The 27,092-nt window shown below is 37.9% G+C and overlaps 1 protein-coding gene and 1 long non-coding RNA gene across 2 annotated transcripts; one reads left to right on the forward strand and one right to left on the reverse strand.

Annotated features, from left to right (window-relative positions):
* Positions 1–1,541: 1,541 nt before the first annotated feature.
* LOC112179559 (protein NRT1/ PTR FAMILY 4.3) lies at positions 1,542–5,403 on the forward strand. Its single transcript, XM_024318016.2, has 5 exons — positions 1,542–1,979; positions 2,520–2,737; positions 3,262–3,711; positions 3,993–4,135; positions 4,258–5,403. The coding sequence occupies exons 1-5, from the start codon at positions 1,793–1,795 to the stop codon at positions 5,162–5,164; spliced, it is 1,905 nt and encodes a 634-aa protein (XP_024173784.1). The 5' UTR covers positions 1,542–1,792; the 3' UTR covers positions 5,165–5,403.
* A 19,132-nt stretch (positions 5,404–24,535) lies between these two features.
* LOC112176923 lies at positions 24,536–26,462 on the reverse strand. The gene is made up of 3 exons (XR_002927206.2): positions 25,470–26,462; positions 24,773–24,866; positions 24,536–24,674 (listed from the first exon to the last, which is right to left on the reverse strand). It is a non-coding gene; the product is annotated as an uncharacterized LOC112176923 (long non-coding RNA).
* Between the last annotated feature and the right edge of the window lie 630 nt (positions 26,463–27,092).

A 27,092-nucleotide genomic window follows, 5' to 3' on the forward strand; every position in this document is an offset into this window, starting at 1 on the left:
TATGTCATATAAGGATATTCTTGGAAAGAGAAATGGGTTAAATAAGTAAATCTAATAATTGAAATTAAAATGTAGGGTGTAATGAGCAAGTAGGGTGAACAAAGAAAATGGTAGGGTGGCAATAGCCGCACTCTAATTTTTTCTTTTTCGGGTCAGGGTATTTGAATGTATCTAACATGCCTTTCCAAATGATTTCCAATCTTCTCTCACCTAAGATATTGAGCAACCTTGAACCTTCTTTTTATTTATTTATTTATTTATTTTTGAGTGTCACATAAGTACAACTTTTAAGCATCAACAACATAACTTTTTCCTTGTCCAAATAATAAGTGAATATTTACATGTATTATGATGAATTTCAGAAGGGCTAGTTTGGGATTGCTCACCTTTAAAAAAAAAAAAAAAAAAAAAAAAAAAAAAAAAAAAAAACTGCTGCTGCTGCATTGTGAGAATAATCAGCTGTGAATTAAAACAGTTTCGTGTTTGGTAATCGATAATTTTAAAAGTGCTGCAGTACATAAAACAACTTCAGAGCGTGTTTTGATCCACAACAACTTCTAAAAGTAACCTTTAGGTTGCTTCTAAAATCTACTGCCAGTGACTTATAATTTTTAATTAAAACTTTTATTTATTTATTTACCAAACACAATAAAATCTAAAATTTTAAATAAAAGCTGATTTTTTAAAAGCGAAACAATCTCAAACGAAGCCTGAGTCTCATTCGTAAAGGAATAGATAGATTAATTGTATAAATGAAAAAATGAAGGCTATAAACAAAAGTGCTCCGCGAAATGTAGCACCCTTACATTAGCAAAAAAGAACATCGTGTACAAAAATTCCACTGTGGACCAAGGTCCAGGTACACCAGAGGCAAAATTAGGGGCAAAATGGGGCATTTGAGTGCAAAAAATGCTGATTTTTTGCCTTGGTGCAGGTGGACCAAGGTGCACACAAGACTCTTTGCATCGTGTATGATATGTACGGCTGATATCATAAATACAAGGCCATATTAGAAGATTACAGACCGGCTGATCTATAGTATTGCATTCTCATGTCTCTGGTTGCCTAGACTTACTCTCATAACAATATATTTGATGTGATGTGAAGAATTATTTCTTGAGATGTAGAAGTTGTGTCTTCCCTACTCCAAGATGCTTTCTGCAATTCTTGTCTCAACCTAATAAAGTTTTATTAAATGGGCCAAAAAATAGGCAGCTCAGCATGTCAACTCTTGAAGCTGAATTTATAAATGTCTAGCTATGACTCTTGTAGTCTATAGGTTCAATTAAAATGAAATGCAGGCTTGTTAATTTGATGCCTAGTTGACCAGAAGTAGTGGAGGTTGAAAGAAAGGATGAATAGCCGAAATGGATTTGCAAGTTCCAGCAGCACACATAATTGAGATTAACCTTTTTCCTGGTGGAAGTGTTATCCACGTGGTAATAGTGCGTGTGGATTTAAAACTTTCTTTCCTCTTCTTTTCTACGTTTACAATCCAACCCAATTAAGGAGCGGTTGGCCTATAAATTGAGAACAACCCCTCCCCTCAAATTCAGCAATATTACACTGAGAGAGAGAGAGAGAGACTGAGAGAGTACAAATTCTAGTGTTCATAACCCAACAAGAAGTAACTGCAGGCTAGGGCCTCCTTCACATGTCCTTGTCTCTCTCACTATCTAGCTCTCGCCCGTAGCTAAAGTCCATTTGTTCCACCTATATATCCAAAGTGCTATAGAAAGCTAACTAGCTAGCTAAGCTTTGGCATAATAGGCCGTACGTCTTAGACAGACATATGGCAGAAGATAGGAGACTGCAGAGTAATAATCTCAAGGTTGAGAGCCTGGAGAGCGGCATGAATGATCATCGTCATCATCATGAGTTAATGGGCGATGAAGAGGTAGTCGTCACTGTGGATTGGAGAGGCAGACCTTCTAATCCTGCCAAACATGGTGGAATGAAAGCTGCTGCGTTTGTTCTTGGTACGTATACATACACCCATCGCTTTCTATATATCCAGATAATGTTCACATATAATTAATGAATATTAATTCCTCTTGCTTTTTGCTCTAGCTTAGTCTTCGATCGATCTCTCTCTTTGGTGTTATTTTCCAATTTTTGTCGTTTTGCTTAGAAATTTTGACGACAATAATTCCGATCACAATCAAAGGAATAACTCATTCCTACATATATATATAACTCTATGTTCGGACGTGGGCTCGTCACTTTGAAACATTGCCGGAGTATGCCATTCGGGTTACTCGTTACCAAAGCAACCCAAAAAGAATGATTTTCTATAATTGGCGTGTTACAAATTTAAGGGTTCGCATTTCATATATTTCAAGTAGTCCCAATTTTTATACGCTTATACAGTATATTTATACTCAAAAGGTCGATATCCGGCTGAACCCTGTTAAAACTACCACCATATTGTACCCTTTAATTAATTGTTTTGAGGTTTTAGTACACAATATAGGTTGGTAATTGACGTAGGTAATTGGTTGGTGTCATATTAATTTCAGGGCTTCAATCATTTGAGATAATGGCAATAGCGGCAGTTGGGAACAACCTGATAACATATGTGATAAATGAGATGCACTTCTCATTATCCAAGTCTGCCAACATAGTGACAAACTTCATTGGAACCGTCTTTCTCTTGGCCCTTGTTGGTGGCTACCTCTCTGATTCTTATCTTGGGAGTTTCTGGACCATGCTTATCTTTGGCTTTGTTGAACTTTCGGTAACACACTCTCTCTCTCTCTCTCCACACACACTACACTGTGACTCCCTCGCATTCAAATAACGAGAAGATTTATCTCTTGAAACAGTCACTAAATATTGATTTAGACTTTGGACCAATTTTTCCAGTTGGCCGGTTTGGACCAACTTTTTCAGAAAAACAGCGATCTGTAGTGACTGTCATATTTTATTAACTTGACGGTTTTAGCTAAGAAGATAGCGACACCAATTTTCTGTAACTAAAATCATTGATCAGCTGTTTCATTTTTTTTATTTGTTCGTAGTATGAAATAATTTGCTTTCAGTCACGGACTTGCACTTAAACATTAGTATATATTTGACATTACTTCTTTTGCATACTATTACAGTATAATTGTGGCTTTAACAGTATACATTATTGATCAATCATAGCCCAACAGCCCTAATTGTGGAAACTAAGGATTAGTTTTTGGGATTAATACTTTAATTTTAATGAATAACTTCATTATTGTTTAAGATTCATATTCGTTCTTAACACATTTGCAGGGTTTCATATTATTGTCAGTCCAAGCTCATCTTCCGCAGCTAAAGCCACCACCATGCAACAGCAACACAGCTGTTGGAGAAGACTACTGTGAAGAAGCAAAAGGGTTCAAGGCATTGATCTTTTTCGTAGCTCTCTACTTGGTGGCATTAGGGAGTGGGTGTGTCAAACCCAACATGATTGCTCATGGAGCTGACCAGTTCAACCCTGCAGATAACCCAAAACAATCCACGAAACTCTCCACCTACTTCAATGCTGCTTATTTTGCCTTCTCCGTGGGAGAACTCATCGCCCTCACGCTTCTTGTTTGGGTCCAAACTCACTCCGGAATGGATGTTGGCTTCGGAGTCTCTGCGGCTGCCATGGCTCTGGGACTCATCTGCTTGGTCTCCGGTACCCTCTATTACAGAAACAGGCCACCTCAACGAAGCATTTTCACCCCCATTGCTCAAGTAAGATTTTTACCACTTACCAAACAGGAATGTAACTTTGTTATAATTTTTTCTTGTGTGCCAAACATCAATAGGATATTTAGTTTGTATATGATTGGTTTGTACTATTCGGTTTGCATGTGTAGGTAAGCAATTTTGTTTGCTCACGAATATAACAGGGAAATTATAACATTGGTTGTTGAATAACATAATCTTCTTACAAGTAGACAAAATAATGAGTATACTATTGATGTTTGCTGACTCATGCATGACCATACCTTGTCTAATTTCTTTTATTTCAGGTTTTTGTGGCTGCAATACTAAAGAGAAAGCAAGTTTGTCCATCCAATCCTCACTTGCTCCATGGAAGCCAAAACAATGTGCCAAATGACAACTCCGCTTTCTCTTCTGACGTTGGCCCTTTTCTTCACTCTGAAAAATTTAGGTAAATAAAAATATTAAAAAAAAAACAAAAGAACAATGATTTTACAGCTACATTCCAGCTCTTCTTCTCATCCTAATTTGAGATTCCTAAGTTAACTATATTGACAATAATAAATATATCAGGTTCTTGGACAAGGCGTGCATTAAGATTGAAGATGGCACAAACACAAAGGAAAGTCCATGGAGATTGTGCACAGTTACACAAGTGAAGCAAGTGAAAATACTTCTCTCAGTGATTCCAATCTTTGCTTCCACAATAGTTTTCAACACCATTTTGGCTCAGCTCCAAACTTTCTCAGTCCAACAAGGAAGTGCTATGGACACCCAACTCACCAAATCTTTCCATATCCCTCCAGCCTCACTTCAGTCGATTCCTTACATCATCCTCATCTTGCTAGTCCCTGTATACGACGCTTTCTTTGTCCCTTTCGCAAGACAGCTTACCGGACACGAATCAGGAATCTCCCCATTACAAAGAATAGGGGCCGGCCTGTTCTTTGCCACGTTTTCCATGATCTCAGCCGCTGTCATGGAGCAGAAGAGAAGGGAAGCGGCCGTGACGTCCAACAAGACATTGTCAATTTTCTGGATCACGCCGCAGTTCTTGATCTTCGGGTTATCGGAGATGTTGACAGCAGTCGGCCTCATTGAGTTCTTCTACAAGCAATCCTTGAAAGGCCGGATGCAAGCATTTTTAACAGCAGTGACATACTGCTCGTATTCATTCGGGTTTTATCTAAGTTCACTGTTGGTCTCTCTGGTGAATCAGATCACCTCTTCATCTTCATCATCGGGTACTCATGGTGGTTGGCTTAGTGATAATGATCTGAACAAGGACAGATTGGATCTTTTCTACTGGCTGTTGGCAGGGCTTAGCTTCCTCAACTTCCTCAACTATCTGTTTTGGTCTAAGTGGTACTGTCACAATCCATCTTCATCATCATCAGGGGCACAACAACAAGACCATTATAGATATAGCACTACTACTGCTACTGCTACTTCTGCGGATCATGATCATAATCTACCATAAACTGAACAATCAATATGGAGTTGTTAAGAATATAAATGTGAAATAGGGGATTTAAGGGCTCTATATTGAGGCTCTCTGATGTACTCCATCTCTGTAATATGTATAGAACACACTAGGAACAGTTCCCGCGCTATGCCGCGGGGATTTGTTATTATTTACAGTTTTAATAGTAGAAATCGTAATGTTTCTAGAATTTAACAAAATGATGTTAGAACTTAAATAAGTAGTTTTGTCATCTACTCAGCAAGATCATAAGCAAACAGTAATGGCATTCACTTCCATTAGTGTCTCTAGTGGACTGTTGTAGGCCATAAATAGAATGCTTTCCTGAAAATTTCGTATCCCCGGTTGCATACATATGCTTAGAAGTATTATAGGAAGACTGGTCCAAATTCCAAAAGCTTTGTCATTAAGTTCTTCAAAATATCATCTAATTGATTCGGATCGATACATTCTTCTCCTGCTTATTCTTTTTAGGATACTTCCCAGCATAGAACATCAATTACAAGAACATGACAATGAATAGTGAACTTGACATAGTTCATACCACATAACTGCTTCTTCAGTTTTACAACTCTTGAAGATTTCTTGGCTTGCATCATGAGCACAGTTCTGACAAACTGTGGAGTTCAAATCCCCTCTACAAAGTGCTTGTCCGTAGACTCTGTCATTGCTATTGCCAATTGTGTCATTGTACAAACTACCAGGTATTGACGTATTGAAAGACAATGACTCAAGGAGCAGCTTGAGATTATTTTCAAATGGACTATTGGCAGTGTAGGTTGTGGATGAACAAAATTTGTAAAGAAGATCTGCACCAGAAATGGTAGTAGGCACCAAAAGTAGTATAATTATGCAAACCATAACTTAAAAGTGGATCTCTATCAATTTTTCAGGAAAAGGTTTATGAAAGGCTGAAACATATGCACATTTAGCTCTCTCTAACTTTTCAATTCTGGCAGCGTCGTAAGTTGAGAAAAAATAAAGGGCAAAAGCGTCATTTTTCACCCTCAAGATAAACAGTAAAATAAATAGTGCAGGAACTTTAGTATATAGTAAATGTTATCCTATGAAATGAATGTTGTATCGGGGCATATGACGCTTCCAAATCCACGATTGGTAATTTGGTATTTTGGTATATACACTTATGTCTTAAATTATGTTATTTGAGACTTTATTTCTTTATATGTCCATATTATACTTAAATGTTAAAAATGCCAAACAGTCTAAACTTGGAATTCATATATGATCGGTAGTGCATAACTAAATGACCAGAGAAAAGACTATGATCGGTAGAGGATCTAGCTTCTTATTGTAATTACTCCATGACATACGTAGTTACGTGAGGTGCCGAAAGTTGATGGTCCTCAATTAAGGGTTGAGAATGATTGCATTGATCTGAAAATTAAATACATAAAACATTTTGAAAATTAAACAAACATGCATGAAACATTCCTAATCTGTAAACAGATTAAATAGGAGTAGACACACAACAGAAAACAGATTGATGAACTTTATAGAACTAGCTAGGCTTTCCAAGAATGACTTTGATGAGTTGGTCCCAGCAAAAAAAAAAAAAAAAAGGAACAGGGAATTTTCAGTTGATAATCAACAAATTAAAAGGCTGGAGGAGGTTTGTGGCTGGCTTTATGTTTTGAATGTCATAAAGGGCATGAATAGCAAAGTGATGGGATAGCTAGGGATCCATGATGTATATGTTACTTGAAATCAGGAGGGGGTGGGGGGTCCTTTGCCCTTTTAAAGGAGATTTGACCACCCATTAGTATTTTGATGCATGCATATGGAATAAGCTTCTTATCAATAAAGTCAAAAAGAAAAAAGTGAATCTTAGAGAGAAAGATAGAGAAGGGCAATCAATTAGAAAGCATACTATAGGAAGCAGAGAAGTTTGTTCCCATTTTGTGTTGTCAAGTCAATCATAAGACCTTTCTGAAGAGACATGTCTCAAACATGTTTTGAACTTCTCATGTTGGAGGATGCCATGTATAGGTCCCCCCTCGTATCCCTTGTTATTAGACCATTCGCAAAATTGTACATGAATGAATCCAGATGTTGTTAGCCAAAAGATAAACAGGTTGGAGGTGGGTAATCCCTATTCATGATAGGTGATTCCAAGATCTAATCGTCATATTGATAAAATAGTCGATCTGCTATAAAATCACTGTGAAAGTATGAATAAAGTTCTGTTTATTCCAATGGGAAAACATCACTAATGGTCACTGAGTTATGACTTATTCGACACTTAACTCACTGTATTTTCAACAATATCACTTAACTCACTCAGTTTTACAACCGTCTTTCACTTAACTTACTGCCGTTAATTCTACCGTTAGAAGCCGTCAAAATTGAGGGTATATTTGTCAAAACACTTAAAAATCATTTTTAATTTAAAAAAAACTACATTTATTAGACTTTTTTTCAATTTTTTTAAATTTCTGAAATTTCTAATAAAAAATAATTTTTTTTAACTTACATATAATTTGAAAAAAAATTGTCTTTTTTAAAAAAAAAAAGTTAGAAATGCATTTTTTTAGTGTTTAGACAAATATACCCTCAATTTACATTTATTAGACTTTTTTCAATTTTTTAAATTTATGAGATTTCTAATAAAAAATGATTTTTTTAACTTAAATATAATTTGAAAAAAAATTGTCTTTTTTTTAAAAAAAGAAGTTAGAAATGCATTTTTTTAGTATTTAGACAAATATACCCTCAATTTTAATAGCTTTTAACGGCAAAATTAACGACAGTGAGTTAAGTGAAAGACAGATGTAAAACTGAGTGAGTTAAGTGATATTGTTGAAAATACAGTGAGTTAAGTGTCGAATAAGTCATAACTCAGTGACCATTGGTGATATTTCCCCTATTCCAATAGCAAATTTTATATTTCTCTCAAACTGTTCTCCGATATTGTGCTCTCTTCGTGGGAACGGCAACTAGGGTTGGCCTTAGATCCCTTTTTTTTAAGATCAGTATGTCACACTCCACAAACTGTACCTTACCAGTTTGAGCACATCACAGTACCGCAACTTCGTAAAATATAAACTGAAGATTCAATTTACACTCTAGTCATAAAACGCCAAACTTAACACACATGAAACTGGGTCGTCATTGCGATCGAAAGCACCAGGTCGACCGATGTAGCTTAACCTCTGAAGGTGTAGGAGTGGCTAATCCCTCAAGAAGTCATCAAACCTTTCCGCTCTCACACACCGCCATCAACAAACTTATACGCATGTTAACTTAAAAACACTTATAAATTTCAATTAACAATATTTTCATCATGCATCACATATATAATTAAATATGGAAAATCACTAACTAAGAGTGAGTCCTAAGTCCCATACTTAGATTCTGAAGCTCTACCATTTCACGTTATCCAGAATTCACGAACTTTCCGTTCTTTAGGTAACTGGAGTCTTAATTTCCTTCAAGAAACTATCCTCCGGATTTAAGGAAACTTTAAGGATCAATTATCGTTTGATTATTTCCGCTATTTCCGTAACTTTGACCAATCATGACAAATTTGAAACTCTTTACCATTGGCTTAATTTACATATACGAATTAAACAAATACCACCCTAGAAACCTTGTTCTTTAGGAATCACTCTGTCGAAGTTCATTAACACAGAATTTGTAACCTAACAAGGTACTACTTCATAGTTAACATAGCCGTGCTAACCAAGTACTAGTAAACATAATCAAAACACCATCTAAATTCAACGTTGGCCATAATTAACCATATTTCCATGATAACTTTAACGTCATCAGCAACCATTTAAAGTTACTGAACATTGTTTTATTGTTACCAAATTCCTTGTCCACTAAATATTCAACTCTTTTCCCATTAAGGATAACCACACAACTATTTCCAAACTCAATAATAGAATACCTTATCAAAATGAATTGTAGGTCCCACGAAGCAATGAAGACGAAAGCTCACCTCTACAAAAATGTGAATGCAGGTACTGTACACTGGTGATGGGATTGGAGGACGGAGTTGGGTGTGTGGAGACTTTTCAGACAAATTGTTGTTCAACGAAAAGGGAGTTTCGAGGGTTCTACTTTACTTTTTTTATGTTGAGTTGTTGTTCAGAACCTATTACTCCTTAGTTTGTTTTTATTGATAATCTGCTAAATCTAGACTTCTTCAACTTAGTAATCAAAACGAGCTTTAGATGGACAACTTAAAAATTAATCTTATAAAGTTTTCACCTCAAAATTTTTAATATGTTTTCGTTGTGCGTTTTACGAAAAGTAATTTAATAAAATGCTTTGCAGGTTTCTGAAGTGTAAATCGAACCTTCAATTTATGTTTTAGGAACTTATGGCACTGTGACGTGCAGTTTGGGGCGTTACACAGTATGTCGATCTTCTACTTGAAAACGTTGGGTATCTTCACAAGTTTGTTGGCGGAAGTCAATGTACCTTGTGGTCTTCTTCTAACGCCAATTCTCCTCATCTTCTCAAGGTGGGTGCGCTTTTTCCGACCACATAGATTTGGTCTCTTCAATCTTTGGGAGATCCTATAAATCGGAGCAGTGAAACATCCTTGGGTTGTGTTTGTGATGACCTAGATTTTCATTATTTAATTCTTGCAATTGATAATGGACCAGTTGTATGAATTATTATTTTTATACTTTATTCGTATCTTATTCATGATTTGGAATTATTTTCGGACAAATAAATATTCGGAACGCATTGTTTTAAGGAGTTTGAAGGTTGACCTTTGTGATGACCTGGTTTTCTGTTATTTAAATTTGGTATTTAATAATGGACCAGTTGTACGAATATTTGTTATTGTACTTTATTCGTAGGTTGTATGTGAAGTGGAATAGTTTTTGTACGTATAATTATTCGAATTTCACAGTTTAGGGGGTCGTGTGAAGTTTGACTTTTTATATGTTGGGATTCTCGGAAAACTTCCTTCACGAAACTTGTAGAGCGCGTCGATACGAGTTCATGGACATGAGGAACGCGTCAATCGGAGTTCGTATGAGAAAGTTATGGCTAGCGGAAGAAATTTCCGTTTTAGTATAAGGGTTAATGCTCATACACCCCAAATCCGGGAAAATACTTCTCATACACCCCAGTGTATTATTTTTGTTCCCTCTTACACAACCTTTTCTCACTTTCTTTCCTACCTACCCATCTTTTCAAAATCCCTACCATTGATACCCTTTGTTCCTTTCTCTAGCAATTTTCTTTGACCTCTTAGTTTGTCAGAGTCTGCATCTGCATATGTCTCTTTCATATAGTTTGATATATAATTTTGTTTATTTAAAGGTTTTAGAAACGTGGTGGGCCCATCAGAGTTTATATTTGAATATATATATGAAATTGACAATCATCCTCTAAATTCGAAAGGTAAACAATACAAATTACTATTCATAATTCCGATTATAGACAGACTTGAGTTGATTGCTATCTGCAAAATTACTACTAAGGAACTTCAAAAAGAGAGAGAGAGAAATTGAGAAAATTGACAACCTATAGAGACAATCTTAGTAGAGACTCTCCCAATTACTGGGATATTATTTATAGACTACAGACTAGAATCTATAGAATAGAAGAAGAGATAGAAAATCTCTTAGATGTTCTGCAAGAGGAACAAAGCCCTCTTGATTATTTGAGCATTGGTTTGATCCGCACCTCACTGGTATCAGAGCTTGTAAAATAGCTCAAGGAGTTCTCCCCCCCCCCCCCTCCTTAATGGGGACTATGTCTGAATTACTATTAGAGAAAATAAATTCTCTACTGAAATCTTCTGATGAGAAATATCAGAAGCTGTTACTAGAAGTATCTAGATGTCAGTCGACTCTAGAAAAACTACCTGCTATAATCCACCAATTGGAAAGATTGGAAAACAAACTGGATTATATCAAGGAACTTCCAAAAACGGAAGAAGAAAAGCTGACGAGTGTCAGTAGAAAAATCAATGAACAGCAAAAAACGCTGGAAAAGATACTGAAGGACAAGAAAGTGCCTACAGTAAAAAAGAAGACTAATGGGTTCAAACCATTAGAAAAACCAGACTCAAATCGTGTTCCAAACATGATTTTTCTGGAACCATCTACTAGTCAGACTAGTATCCGGTATGAAAACCCGGAAAAAAGAGAAATGAAGATGTTAAGCATCTTTGGAAAAAAGAAAGGAGTCCAACTCCTAAATTCTGAAGAATATGAATACAATGAAATCGAGCACGAGGTAAAAAACGCCTCAATTCCAAAGCTAGATTTCAAACAGATCTACCGAAGGGGAACATTTGACCTGATGGACAGCCATGATTTCAAAGTACTTGAATTCACAACCCCCTCAACATCTGGAGAGACAGATCTCTTGATGATCACTCCAGCTGAAGTTGCCAGAGCACAAGCAAAGAAGTATCAATTTATGCACATTGGAGCAGTCCAAGTCGGCATAAAGCTTTTGGCAAGAGAAGGCATCAACAGTTCAGTCCTATGTATCCTGCAAGACAACAGAATGACAGACTTCCAAGCTAGTCTGTTGGGAACTCTAGAAGCAGCACTATGCAACCAAGTAGCATATTTCAACTGCTTCCCCAACTTCACCACCAGCTTGAAAGATGCAGCCCACTGTCTCCGACTGAGAGTCAAGACAGATGGAATATCCATGAAAGAAGAAATGCAAGAATTAGCAATAGTATACCGAGTATACTACAAGCTGATGAGCACCACAGTAGAGCCAAAAACACGGATCTCCAACATCCCTGGTCTCACTACTGGATTCCTCACCAGCCAGAAGAATCATTCACAGCAGATCCACAAGGTTGCTTGGAATGAAGTAACTTTTCCTATTGAATGGAAATTATCCGGTCCGAAGCTACCAGCAGAAAGTGCAAAAGCAAAGATCTACGAGAGTAGAAGAACTGGAGAAATCAGCCTCAACTTCGACAACCACAGAAAAAGTGATGTCGGTCTAGAGAAGCTCAGGATAAACAACAACCTTCTGAGAAGAAGCTACAGCACCAGAGAAGCCGGTGTCAGTGGTACAAAACCCACTATTGAAGAGCCAATATCAGAAGAAGATCTGGAAGCTGATCTGAACAAACCAGTCCACATGATCAGAGCTGAGAGGCTCTATGATCTTTACAAAGAAGCTAAGAATTGTGAAAGTCCTGAACGATTAGAACAACTAATCGAAGCAATGAAAAAGTTCAAAATCAGAAAGACGAGAAAAGTCTTTCCTTACCAAGATCTTGAAATGGAAGATGGAGATAGCTCCAGAACTTTCATCAGCAGAGAAAAAGGGAAAGTAAAACTCCCAGTTCAGAAAGCCCCCACGGGTAAAAAAGGGGAAAGAAATTCCCAAAGATTCGTCCCCGAGGACAATCTGCCAAGAGTTCCTATCACGAACTACGGCATCTGGTTGAATCTAGACAAGAGTCTAGACAAAAGAAAAACCATTGACCAATGGGTAGATAGCCTGATGATGGCCTCTGCACTTACCCTTGGCAAATTTGAAGCACCAGATTTGCAGGTGTACTATGAAACTACTCTCACCGGAGTGGCAAACAGAAAGCTCCCTGAACCATGGAGAACAGCTGTGAGAGAAAGCATAGCTGAGAAACCAATTGAAAGATTTTCAGTTGGAGGAATTTCCTACAGAATCCGGCAATTACTGAAGGAGCAATGCAAAGCCAATCTTAGAGCTAAGATGGCCAAGAAGCAACTCAAAGGAGTTGAGAATTTCTGCTATGGAATAATGGATATGCCCACAAACTGGGGATGTCATGAATCCAATTTCCGCAGAAAGAAAAAAGAAAAATATTACTCTAAAAAATTCAAAAAGAGTAATCGGAAGAAGGATTGGAAATTCAAAAGAAGTTCCAATTACAAGAAGCAGCAGGATGAAGATCCTAAGAAGAAGTTCTTCAAGAAAAAGAAGAATACTCATCAGCATAAACAACCTAGCAAGAAAGCTTGAAGATGTTGGTTGTGTAAAGCTGAAGGACACTATGCCAATGAATGCCCGAAAAAGGGTAAAAGATCTACTAAAGCTCTCTTTGAAGAATATGAGCAAATAGTAGAAGAAGCAAACATGAAAGGCTACGAAATAGCCTATTCTGATGATGAAGAAGACGACAGGTCAGTCTACTCTGCCTGGTCTGAAGAAGAAGAATCATCATCTGAGTCTGAGATAGATTCTGAAGTAGAGTACTTCGAATCCAGACAAATGAATGTTTTGAGAATCAAAAACTGGGAAGAAAGCAAGACAGAAACCTTCATGTCTTCTTATCAGGTGAACCCTGGTACATTCGTTTGTGACTATTGCTTATGTCAAGAAAAGAATGGTCTCCCTATGTTTTGTGAAGAGTCTAAGAAGACTTATCACAAAGAATGCTTCATAGCAGAAGCAAGAAGAAAAACCAAGAATGGTCTTGTCAGCCAGTTGGTTGAGCAAGAATATGAAGAGTATTTTGCTGAGCAAAAGGCGAAAGAAGTTGAAACTCTGTTCCAGGAAACCATGGAACCTTCTTCCTCGAAAAAGGAAGAAATCATCGATGAAGAAAAAATCGATGAAGATATTGAACTGGTTGAAATACCAGAGAATGTTGAACTGGTGAAACCACCAGAAACCGTTCATCTCTTAGAACGACAAGAGACTACTGAAACATGGGATCTACTTGGCCAGCCATCTGGCAAATTTGACTATAAAGTCAGATATGACCCTCCGTCATGGTTCAGTAATCCAGATAGAAAAGAGATAATTCCTACAGATTGGGATGATGGTTCTGACAAATCACCCACTCAGGAAAATGTTCCAGAAGAATGTAAACCATTCATTCCAACGGAACAAGCTCAAGAAAATGAGCTTCATCAATCGAAGGTCGTCTCTACCAGTAGATACAGCAACTATATAGAGATTGGACTAAAATTCCCAGATCACAGAAAACATCATCTACATGCCTTTGTAGATAATGGATCGGGATTTACTGTTGCAAAGAGATTTACAATTCCAGATGAACTCTGGAAAGAAGACAAGAAAAAGTCAGCTGCTGGTGTTACATTTGATGGAAGTCATCTCACCATGAAGAAAGTAGCAAAAAATGTTCATATCACCATTGGTGGAGGAACATTTATCATCCAGAATGTTTGGCAGTCTGAAGGCCAAGGAACTGATTTCTTGTTGGGAAATGATTTCATTCTCCAGCAACGATTCATTCAGGATGAAGAAGCGATAGGCTTCAGGAAAGGAGAACGGGTGTTCTGGGCAGACCGACTCACACAAGCAAAAAGTGTGGTAGGTCCTGGTTTTACTACTCAATATCAGAGATCGCAACAGAATAGTGGTGATCTTACCCCCTACAAACCCATATTTGAGCCCATACTCCAAATCAATCAACAAGAAGAGTTGCTTGTTGAAGAATCTTCAGAAGAAGAAGAAGAAGAAGAAACTAGTGAAGATGAAGAAGCTAGTTTCATCCATGAGCATAACCTCAAGCACTTTCAGAACAAGCTTGAGTCTCAGCAAATTCCCACTCTTGAAAAAATCAAGAAACTACTCGAGCAGAATGTGGATACAAATCCTCAGAAGTTTTGGGAAAAAGACCCAGTGGTCTGTGAATTGAGATTGCATGACATGAACGCTATCTGCCATGTCAAAGCCATTCCTCAGTGCAAAGAGGAAGATCAAAAAGAATTCAGAAGTGATATTGAAGATCTCCTGAAGAAGAGATTAATTCAATCCTCCACTAGCCCTCATCATGCTCCAGCATTCTACGTGAGAAATCATGCAGAGAAACTACGAGGAAAAGCTAGAATGGTTATTGACTACAGAGATGTCAATAAGAAGATTGTCAAAGACGGCTATCAGATCGCTCAAGTCAGAGTACTGATCAACCAGCTTAGAGGAGCTAAAGTCTTTACGAAATTTGATGCAAAGTTGGGTTTCTGGCAGGTCAAAATGCATCCTGAGAGCATTCCTCTCACTGCATTTGGAACGCCTCAAGGTCATTACGAGTGGCTGGTAATGCCTTTTGGTCTAAAGCAAGCTCCCTCAATCTTCCAAAGAAAGATGGACAACATCTTCAAGCATGAGGCGGAGTTCTGCGTCGTCTACATAGATGACATCCTGGTCTTCTCCAAAAACAGGGAAGAACACATGAAACACCTCCATGCGGTAGTAAAGCTGATAGTTCAGCATGGAATTATCCTAGGCGAGAAGAAAATCTTCTTTATCCTTGATGAAGTTGATTTCCTAGGGATAAACATCAAGAATGGAGTCATAAAGCTCCAACCACATATCCTTGAAAAGATCTGGAAGTTTCCAGACAAAATTCCTGATGCTAAGAGTCTAGAGAGATTCCTTGGTGTCATAAATTATGGGAGAGATTTCATCCCCAAAATCTTAGGGTTAACAACAATGTTATCTCCTAAGACAAGTTCCAAAAGAAAATGGAACTTCACTGAAGATGATGAAAAGATCGTGAAGCAGATAAAAAGTCTCTGCAGAAACCTCCCTCCTCTTCAACAACTAGAAGAGAACGATGAAATTATCCTCCAGACAGATGCGAGCGATAATTACTGGTCCGGTGTTGTTCTGGCGAGAGCGCCTGGAACTAACATTGAAAAGATCTGCAAATTTTGTAGTGGCAAGTTCAGCCCTGCAGAACTGAATTATCCCACAAGGGAAAAAGAAATTTTAGCTGTCAAGAAAACGATTTTAAATTCTCCAGCATATCTTGGAAAACCCTTTACTGTCTGCACCGATTGTGCCAGAGTAAAGAATTTTAAAAATTTTAAACTTGACAAAGCTGCTGATAGAGGAAGATTAGCAAACTGGCAATTATTTCTTAACTAATATGATTATACTGTTGAATTAATTGCAGGTAACAAGAATTATCTTCCAGACGCATTGACCAGAGAAATGGCAATGTTCAGCCAAAGAGAAGACGACGAAGGTCGTAATCCTAGAAGCAGAAGAGCTGGGAAAGAACAGGAACCTGAAGAGGATCCAAGAGAAACCAAGGAGAAAATCCTTAAAAGGTTTCTGCTAAGCTCAAAAGGCTTAGCCTCAACTGATCAATCCCAGGGTAAAGGATTGGCTAGCCCGTCTCAAACGGCAGATGGTAAAGGCACAACAAGTCCGTTGATGGCTGCTACTTTGCCAAAAAGCAGACCAACTCCTAGTGGAGTTATAAATGTTTTTAATTATGAATTAAGAACTTTTGACACTCCTGTGTTCAGAATTGGCAGGAGACTAGCTTATCACCAGAAGGCAATCCTGGATAATCTCTTATTTGCCTTTCAAGAAAGAAGCAGTGGTCTGATGTTTCCAGCCCTCTTTGCATTAGCTGAAGAGCTTTACGCAAATGGTAGGCCACAAGGGGAAGAGCTTCCTACGCAGTAGAGTGCTGTCAGAAAAGAAAAATTTTCCTTCCTTGAAAGTCCAGAAAGTGCTAGGGTCCCTATCATGGCACTAAATGAATCAGACTGGCATGAATTCCATAGTCTGATAGGAAGGCATAATCCAGAGAACCTAGTTCCTCCAACTCTCTTTATCATCGCAGGACCATATGTTGGAAGATACCTGGTAAATGTTCAGAGTGAACATCCCCAAGAACACAAGCTTTGGCTTGTTGAAAATGGTTTTGTCCATAATCTGTGGACCAAAACTAATGATGATCTGAAAGGTTTGCCACCTATTATTGTCAACACAGTCAAAAACATCAGGAAGAATGACTGTACACTTCGTCTGAAGTTCAGATCCACTCCTCCAGAATGGATCCAGAATGCAAACGGTAAGATTGAATATATTCCTCCATATCATTATGTGAGAATTATTAAAAGAAGATATCTTCAACCAGCCTGTGTAGCATACAATGGCCAACCAAATTCCAGCATCCCTTGGATGAAAGCCATGGCTCTTGACTACATCAAGAAGATCATCTCTGAAGATGTCAACAATACCTTCCTGGCAGCAGGAGAAAAGACAATCATCACTGCTTACGATCATCCTGACGTAGTCAGCAGTGACTTATTCCTATCTCTAACCAGAAAAGAGATAGACTCGACAATGACATGCATGTGTTGGATGGAAAAGCTTGAAAATGACAACCACCACAAAATGTATGTTGATACAGACGTCGAGGATAATGCAACAACAACTCGCATGGCCCAAGCAGACAACAACTCCTTTGTCTTTGGCCACCAGTTTGAAACGGACGAGAACATGTGAAGCTACAGGTGAAGAATCAGCACCAAAATTGCAACTGTAGACTTTTAGACTTTTCTAAAGCTACTTTTGCTTTTTCCTTTTCAAAAGAAAAAGGACAAGTGAAAAACATTTCACTTCTCACCTTTTGCTTTTCCCTAACCGACCTCCACCAGCAGGAGCACTCAGAAAAGCAAGAGCTCACGAAGTTGTTCTGTACATTTTTGTATTTTGAATTCTAGTTTGAGTTCCGCTCCCTATATAAGGAGCTTTAGCTTCTCTTAGAAGGCATTCGAAACTTGAGATAGAAAAGATTCTCTCAAACAAGAAAGCCATAGTAGCAGGGTACTTCCTTTCCTGTCTAGGTGTGAAGTAGTGTGCTATCAGTACAAGTAAGTAACTGTTCTCATTCTTATGGATAGCTAAACAGCTTTTGCTATTTACCTAAGAATGAGGCTCTGATTGTTTAAGTTCTATATGTATATTTGAATAAATAAATTCAGATGGATGTTCACCCACTTCTTTAACTTATAAAATCAGCATTATGTTTAAGTCTAAATGTCATTATCATACTCATCTTTGTCATTCATAGTTTACTATGTAGAGTTTAACATTCGAATGCATGCATCTCATGGAAATCTAAAGTCCTAAAGCTTTACTGTTTATCCGAAAGAATCAGTTTTAAAAACAGAAAAAATTAGGACAAGCAGCAGTGATTCCGCCCTGTGAGTAGTCGCTTAGACAAGGAGTCGTTAGGCGAAATGTGGCATGTTGAAGGCTAGTCTTGTTTTTGTTTTGACCTTTTTTTTACTGTTCCTTTTTGTTAAATAGAACTGTAGAAGAACCTAAAGGTCAACATAGGATACAAAAGGCATTTGTTTGTTTAAACCATCCCTGATAGTCTTTGTTTATCAACAACAGTGTAATACCATAGTGTTGGGCAGTTGGGAAAAATACCAAGGCTTTTTGGGTATACGGGAAAAGACCCTTAGTATAAATATGGAAAATCAGAAATTATTTTCATAATTCCCACTTTCCTTTTCTGGAAGTTTTTTTTCTCTCCCTTTTCTCTCTCGGTCGATACGTTCAGTATCAAAGATTTTCGACTGACCCGACCCAAACCCGGTGACTCGACCCGGCTTTTCAGGCGAACTGCGGCGGTCTCTAGCCGTGAAACTTAGTCAGTTGGTTCGCCTCCTCCGTCCGGTCATCCCTGTGGTGTTCTCTAGCGACGAGATCCACAGGGTGCGGCGCTGCAAGGCTGTACAGTTAGAGTTTTCGGACCCGGCCGGAAAACACAACTCTGGCGACTTCGTGGCTTCATGCTTCCTTGGTTGAGTTCAGAATAGGCTTCCTGATCGATCTATGGTGTTTGTTTTGATCGATTTACGTGGAAATCAATTCAACTCAGTTTGAGCAATAATCCAAAGCTTGTGAGGTAGTTTTCGATCCCTTAAGCTTGTTTTCTGACTTCGATCCAGTTATGAAAGTTCACAAGCATGCTTAGATGAAGCTTTTTGATGTTGGGAGTTTTGTGAAATATTGAGTTTTGGACGGCGGCGGTGCGCCACCGCCTGTGGCTGCTTTCCGGCGGTGTTCCGGCCATGTACAGGACTGTTTGTGGTATTATATATGTTCTAGTCGTTGATATGAGCGTTTCGATATATAATATGAAAATTTTGGAGTTCGTATGAAATTGTTATGATTTTTATAGTTTCATACCGATCGATTTATTCGATCCGTGAGGATTCGAGCGTCCGATCGACTTTTGGTTTGGTCACATCGATCGTGGACGTATTCCGGAGACTTTGGGAGGTCTCGGATGTGGTTTTGCCTCGATTGGCACCACTTTGGGGGTTTTAGTTCAAAACAGAGGGTTTCGAACTTAAATCAAATGTGAATCATCACTAAATTGGAAACGTATGTGAATAGGTACTTGACGAAGTACAGTGGATGATTATTTGTGAATTGGCGGCTTTGTGTTTTGTTGAAGACGCAGCAGGAGTTCGAGGTGAGTAATCTCACAAGGTTCTTTATGAACAGAATTACCATTATTGTTTTGGCGTTAATTATTTAACTGCAAACTATAGTTGGTATTAGAAGGCATTCCTGAGCGAATGTCTACGTATATATATATTTACGTGAAATATATATATCCTTGTGGATGATTGTGATGAATAATAATATGCATGATGGTGTTCATATTATTGTTGAATGTGACTTTTCAGGAACAATATTGTGGAAAAAGATGTTTTCTATTGTTTGAAAAGTATTGAGCTTGATGTTACATTTTTGAGTCAAGCGTGACTCATTTTAAATGTATTGGTCCTTGTACCAAGAGTCACAGATGTTGAGCAAGGGTTAGGAAAGCCGAAGCTAGATGTTGTAACGTTTTTAGGTCGGTTGCGACTTACTTAACGTTTAGCTTTAAGACCAGATAGGGTCTAAGAAGATTACATATCACAGATGGTGACAGAGCACAGATGGTGACAGGTTGCAGATGGTGACCTTGATGTTTGATTTCATGACCAGACGGGGTCTGAAGATCATGTGTCACAGATGGTGATAGAGCACAGATGGTGACCTAAATGTTGATTTGAGACCAGACGGGGTCTGAAACCGCATGTCATAGATGGTGACAGGTCGCAGATGGTGACCAAGGCAGGAAATAGGTAATCACGTCCGTAGTCGGACGAGTGGTTACGATTTCAATAGGGCGATAGTCTGTCTGCCATTATAGATTATGGAAGTGACGGTCGAGGTTGCTGGAGACTCATAAGTATGTAGTAAAAGGAGAATTCCTTGAGTATTCTTCTTTTATTGTCTAGATGAGACTTGATTTGCTTCTTGATGGTTAAGTTAGCAAATAGAACATTGTCACAGCGGTGATTTATGTTTTCCTTTAGATGGAAAGGTTTTGGAGTGTTAGAAGGAATCATGGCTACATGGTTTCCTTTAGCTGATGTGTGTGAGTTGTTGATTGATGTTCATGAGTTACTCATACGGGCTTTCATAAGCTTACCGGGTTTTGTTGTGTGGAAACCCGGTGCACCATTCTTTTGGTGTAGGGGTTAATCCTGCAGGTCAGGAAAATCGTGGCTGAAGCTGAGGTAGTTACAGGCAGCTGAACGGGTAGGAAGAAAATTTTGTTGGCTTTGCCATTGTTATGACTTCCGCTATGTAGTAGGCTCTGAGGAGCATTTACGCTTTATTTTGTGATGGCAACTTAATTCGTAAATTTGTGTAATATATGACTCTATGGAGCAAGTGTATATTAACTCGAATGGTTTCAGGGCATCATTATGTACTTGTTATAAAGGAAAGATGTTCCAGGTATTTGTATTGATGACTGAACATTCACACATGTATAATTATGGGATTATATATATCGATTTTCATGTGTGTAAAATCAGGGGAGTGACAACCTTTTATACGTTGAGTTTCTCCAAAAACTTCTTTCCCGAAAGTTGTAGAGTACATCGATACGAGTTCGTGGACATGCGGCACGTGTAAATCGGAGATTGTATGTCAAAGTTATGGTCAGCGGAATTATTTCTATTTTCAAAATTTTTTGGTATAAATAGCAAGTTTCTAGAAATAGTTCAAACAAAACGAGAATTTCCATTTTGGGCGATTCCTGAAAATTTCAAAAAACTCAAACTCTCCCTAGCTTCTGGTTGACCCGACCCGGACTCGGTTTTTGGATCCAATCTTTCCGGAGAATTCCAGCAACGGGACTGCTTAAAACCGGTCGATTCATGTAGCCCACATCGTCCTCTTTCGATCCTTAGTGGTCTTGTTGATCGATTTGTATCGTAGGATCTCCGATCCTCGATGAGAAATTTATCTCAACTTTTGTGGCGATTAGCGGAGATCTAGGCCTAATTGGCTAAAAGTCTCCGGTATTAAAGTTGATCCTCGTGATGTTCTCTACATTTTGGACAGATGGATTAAGCTGGTGTGGAGTTTGGCACGGTGGCTCATAAGGCTCACGCCAGCCGCTTGTGGCGGCGAGCGGATGCACGTCTGGCTGGGTTGGAACAGATTCTTGCTCCATTATCATCTACTCATCGATACAAAAATTTTGATATATGGTTTGTAACATTTGGAGATCGTTTGAATATGTTAGGGTTTTTTGTAGTTTCGATTTGTTCGGTTTTCGATCCATGAGGATCCAACCTTTGGATCGACTTGTCATTTCAACATATCAATCCCAAAAGTGTTCCAGAGATTTTGGGTGGTTACAGATGAAGTTTCATTTCAATTGGCGTTACTTTTAGGTTTTAGTTCAAATGGGGGATTCGAACTTTAATCGTTATGTTTAGTGTATTGATTTAAGACCGTATGTTCCTTAGGTACTTGATAGAGGGTGTTCGGTAAGTTGTCTCGTTTGTGTGAAGACGCAGTGGGAATTTCAAGATGAGTAAATCTCACAATGTTCATTTACGAACAAAGTTACCTTATCGTCTTAGAGTTAATTATTTAACTGTGACTATACACTACTACAAAAATTGAATCAGACGACGGCTAAAAACCGTCGTCTGATATGGAGGCAAACCGTTGTATATCGAGGCGCCGTCTGATGAAGGTCGATTGTAGGGAACCGTCGTGTGAAGGGCTCGGCAGCATGGCAGCAACATGTCGGCAGCATGCCGGCAGCCTATCGACAGCATTAGCTATTGCGTGACTATTCTTCAGACGACAGGCGACTTTAGAAACTATTGTGTGATTGCAATTCAGATGTCGCTTTATTTTATGCCAGTTGTGTGACTTTCATTCAGACAACAGTTTTTCAAAATATCCATTATCTATTTTAAATTCAGACGACAGTTTTTATTTTGAGATTGTTGTGAATATTGTGTACATACAACAGTTTTTTTGTGGTTATTGTTGTCCTAATAGAATAATTCAATGTATTATATTTGCTGGATGTGGAATCAAAAAGGACCAAATTAACAGTAACTGATCAATATATACATATAAAAGAAACTGTCATAATCCACATCATGCACCAAAATGAATTGTGCAAAGATAATCTTTTGTCCACAAAAGGAATACATCTAATAATAGTCTCCTAGCAAAATACATCGAGAAATTTACTTAGAGTGTCTAGCCACGACCTCATTGGAGTCTAAGGAGCTTGAAGTTTGAGGAGCTCCACACCCTTAATATCTTCTGGAGTTTCTTCAATAGCATCAGAACTAATATAGGAGGGTCATTTGTACATTTGTCTTCTCTCTCTTTCTGTCAACTTTGACTGTTTTCTATATCATATAGTGGCTGGGTACTGTACAGCTTCTTAATATAGTCAGTTGTCCATTGCTTGCTATTGTCACATCCTTAATATAATCACAGTGTGTTCATTGCCTGATATAGTCAGTTGGAATCAAGAACCCAATCAATTTAATAACACAAATTCACAGAAAAATGAGAAGAATGTTAGCAATTAGAGAGAACACCATGAAAACGTAAAGAAGCTGAGAAGTGGGTCAGAGGGTGTATAAACCATGTAATGCACACCATTCGGCAGCAAAGAACCACATATTAACCATCAACACAACAATGGTTAAGCAATGGTTAAGGACATACAACATTACAACTTCTTGTACTTGATCTCATGAAATGAAATTTTAAAACTATTTACATTCAATTGATCCAGTCCAAAAGGTACTAAACCAAAAGAATCTATACTGGAGACTCTGCAGTAACATGTAAGTGAAAAAGGAGATGGGAAGTTCTATTTCTCCAGACTATAAGAAAATAACCTTAAATCAAGATCACTTTATCAAGCAGTGAATAACCTCTCCTAAAATGACGACACCTCAGGTTTGAATAGACTTTGTTCAGTGACTTTGTTATACTTACATAATATATTTCCAAGTCCACACACATTTCTTTCTCTTTACTGTTATCATCCATCTTTAACTGTTTGACCTCATGAGTAAGGAGAAATATATAACATGAAAATTCATATATTGTCGAGACTCACCAGCAGTGTCGATCATATCATCTACCATCACAGCAACTTTTCCTCTTACATCGCCAATCAAGTTCATCACCTGGGAAGGTAAATATTAAATGTGCTACAAATCTTTGCTTGCCATTTTTCTAAACTAGTACTCATACAAAAAAGAATATTCAAGATTTCTATCAGCTAGTAACATTGCTGTGACCATAATGTTGAGACCCATGTTGATATGCAGCTGCCCCAAACAGTCCTAACATAATATAATCCCAAAGAAACTAATACGTAGTACAAATTGGAAGAGTAATGAAAGGCAATAACATTGCTGAAACTATTTCTAAGAGGATGGATTAAAATGTGTGGAAAGACAAGGCATTAACAAAGACACTAGTTAGAGAGCCCGCGCTTTGCTGCGGGTAATATAACTGTATTCTAGTTGTATAACAATTATCAATTAATTTCTTTCTAACTGAACTCTCACATATAAGGTCATGGTGTTCTATTATATATGATCCGAAGAAACATGTTTCTTTGCTTGAAGCTGCTCTTTGCCCATGTTTTCTGTGCCTTCCTTGCTCGTGCTACCCACTCCTTGACCTAAAATGAAGATTAACACTGAATTTAACAATAGTTGGGATATTCTGAGTTCCATCTCTTCTATCATCTAAACTCTAGAGTATATATCAAATCAGGCACAAAATGAGAACAAAATCAATTGTATCACCTTAACATCATTATTAAATGAACCCATCCATTTAGAAGTTAGCAAAGACTTCATAACAGAGTAAGCATAGCACAGTTACAGTTAGTGAATTTGCCACCTGGTTAAAGGGTTTTGGTGTTTTGTTGATGTGATAAGTCTTGTAGAATAAAGCTGCTGGTTCGTGTGCTATCTGTTGAAGATGACGGTAGTGAGGCAGGTATATACATATACATATCTATGATTTTGAATCCATAACCTGTGTTTCCTTTTACTGTCAAATTCTTACACAAACAGTTGGGTAAATCTACCCAACAAAATCTTCACATACAAAACAATTGAAAGAATCAGAAAAAAAAAAAAAAAAAACAAAACAAAACAACTAAATACTAGACTCTCTACAAAATGCGCTGGAGAACCAAAAAGCAGCCTCAAATAAACTTCTGTTATTATCCTCCTCAGTTTACAGTATCCAAACAAATAAAAAAATTATTAGTACCTGAGCTGCATCAATTTCTATGGTTTGCTTTGATATGGCCTTGAGAGTTGCTCAAAAAACAGAACCATCTTCAGAGAAGAAGAATTTGGTGTCAATTTCTCTCTTGAAACCACCATACTAAATCAGTATCTCCTCAGCTGGAATTTACCTAAAAATATACACAATTTGTTCATTTCGCAAATGTCAAGTTTATAATGGAGTCAAAATCAGAACTTTGATGGCTAATAATGAAGGGAAAAGACTTACTTGAGAAGGGTCTCAGGGACCACAACAAACTTGCTCTTGGTTGGTTGAGTCAAGAGTGGAGACCATAGTACCAGAATGGAACATTGATGAAAATCTACAATAAAAATGTTACAAAACCCATCACTTTAGAACCAACATACAAGACACAGGTCTTCTGGCACTCCATCTCTATTATGGAATTGGTGAAGTTAGTGATCTGTGAAGCAAAAGTATTTTTCCACAAAATTCATGAATGCTACAATTTCAAAGTGGCAGATTACTATATGAAGAATGCACATCAGTAAGTACTGAATGTACTGTCATCATTTTGGAAAGAAAAAAAAGGGCTCATTTTTACAGCCTCTTCTATTAAAATAGTAGATATGAGTTAGGCATAATGGAATACGAAAAAAATTCATTTAGACATAATTCAGCCTCTTGTATTAGAATTAGACATAACTCAGCCTCTTGTATTAGAATTAGACATAATGGAATTAAAAAAAGTTTATCATCACATTCCACTTAAACCAATATAAGGGCCGAGGCTGACAAAAATAGTCATACGCATTTCGTCAATCTTAATAAAGCAATTTCAAACAGGCATTTTGTAGTTTGAGGGTTATGTGCCATATGCATCAACTGTTTAAGTCATTATCGGCTCAAAGATACACCATTATTCGTTTGTGACAGCAACTAAAATACAATGCAGAAAACTTACTTGTTGAACAACTCAACCCTGTATTCCATCTCCTTCTCTGCCATACCAAAAATCTGCACACAGTTATTTAAAAAACATGAGTTCCAGGACAATAACTCAATAGCAAAAGAGTACCAATCCATCTCTAAGAGTAAAAACAAACCATCTTGTCGCCTACTAAACTCTCAGGAAATACCTTTGTTTCATTAAGATCAAACACTCATCACTGACCAATTAGACAATATGCCAAAATTGATTGCACCCAATTTGACAGAAAATAGAGGTTCCAAACAGAGGTTGCCAGAAAGAATACAAAGCGACTCTGTATCAACTGCCCGACTCACCCTGCAAATACATCACTGTTCAAATTTTCAAGCGTAGCTGAAATCAATAGCAATAGTAAAGTAGCTGATTTTACCTGAGACCGCGGTCAATAACGCGGCCAAGCTCGATGACGGACTCGCCAGGGCGGCTAGGCTCAAAGGAAGGGTCGGCCATGCGAGAGAACTCGGTGAGATGGAACCCACATCCATATCTCCAATGTTCGAATCCAATACTGAAGCCACAAAATTCAAATCCCAGTTACCCATAGCTGAATTTCATAATAAAATAACTTACCAAAAAATCATCTCAACCTGAATGGCGACCAAAATCCTGAAGCCTCTTGAAAATCAACACAGATCCCCAACCCTAATTAATCCGGCTCCTATTTTGAAGCCCTAGAAGTCTGGCATCTTCTTTCTCCGATTCAACTCTAGGTTTTCTTTCAAAATTGGTCAGCCCTAAACCCTCTGCACTTGCTTTCAAAGTTATAACCACCGACGAAAGCAACAATCACTATCGCCGAAAGATCTGAAGAATCCTAGAGGCTACCCATTAGGTTTTCTTCCCTAAACTGTTTCCCAGATCGAATAACCTTGCTAGAGGCAGAGTTAGTTTTGGTCGGGGTTTGTCGAAGAGAAAGAGCTTTGGTTGGGGTTTGTCGAAGAGAAAAAGAGGGTTTGGGAGACGCTGTCGAGAGAGTGAGGAGCTTTGAGTTTGGGTTTTGGTTTTGGTTTTGAGCCTCTGTCGAGATGGTTTTGAGTCTCTGTCGAGAGAGAATGGCGCGCTGTCGAGATATTTGGGTCTTTTGTTATTATTTCACTCAAGTGTTAGGATTTTATGCCTCTGGCCTATGTAAATTTGGACAGGCCCTATCAATTTAGACAAGAACTCACACAACAGAAATTTATAGAAATGTGGTCTGAATGCGACCATTTTAAATTTGGGATTTGTCTCTTATCAATTTGACTTCCTTCGTTGGGGAGTTGGAGAAAAATGATAGGGTTTGGCACCACTTATATGGTGGGAAACTTGCCGCTCATTTTTTTTTTAGCTTCACACAACGATTTTATCCTTAAACGCCTTCTGAAATAATTCATAAGTCTATCAGAAGACATATTATGTAAAAATGATGTTTGCAAAAATAAAAATCAACCAGACGATGGAAAAGTATAATGCGTCGTCTGAGAGGCGTCGTCTGATTCAATTTTTGTAGTAGTGATAGTTGGTATTAGTGGCATTCCTGAGCAAATGACTATGTGTGTGTGTGTGTGTAAGGAGCGGTTCAGAAGTGAACGTTCGCAAGACAGAAAAAGTGCTGAC

This window comes from Rosa chinensis, chromosome 7 (genome assembly GCF_002994745.2).
Source record: "Rosa chinensis cultivar Old Blush chromosome 7, RchiOBHm-V2, whole genome shotgun sequence".
Taxonomy (NCBI): domain Eukaryota; kingdom Viridiplantae; phylum Streptophyta; class Magnoliopsida; order Rosales; family Rosaceae; genus Rosa; species Rosa chinensis.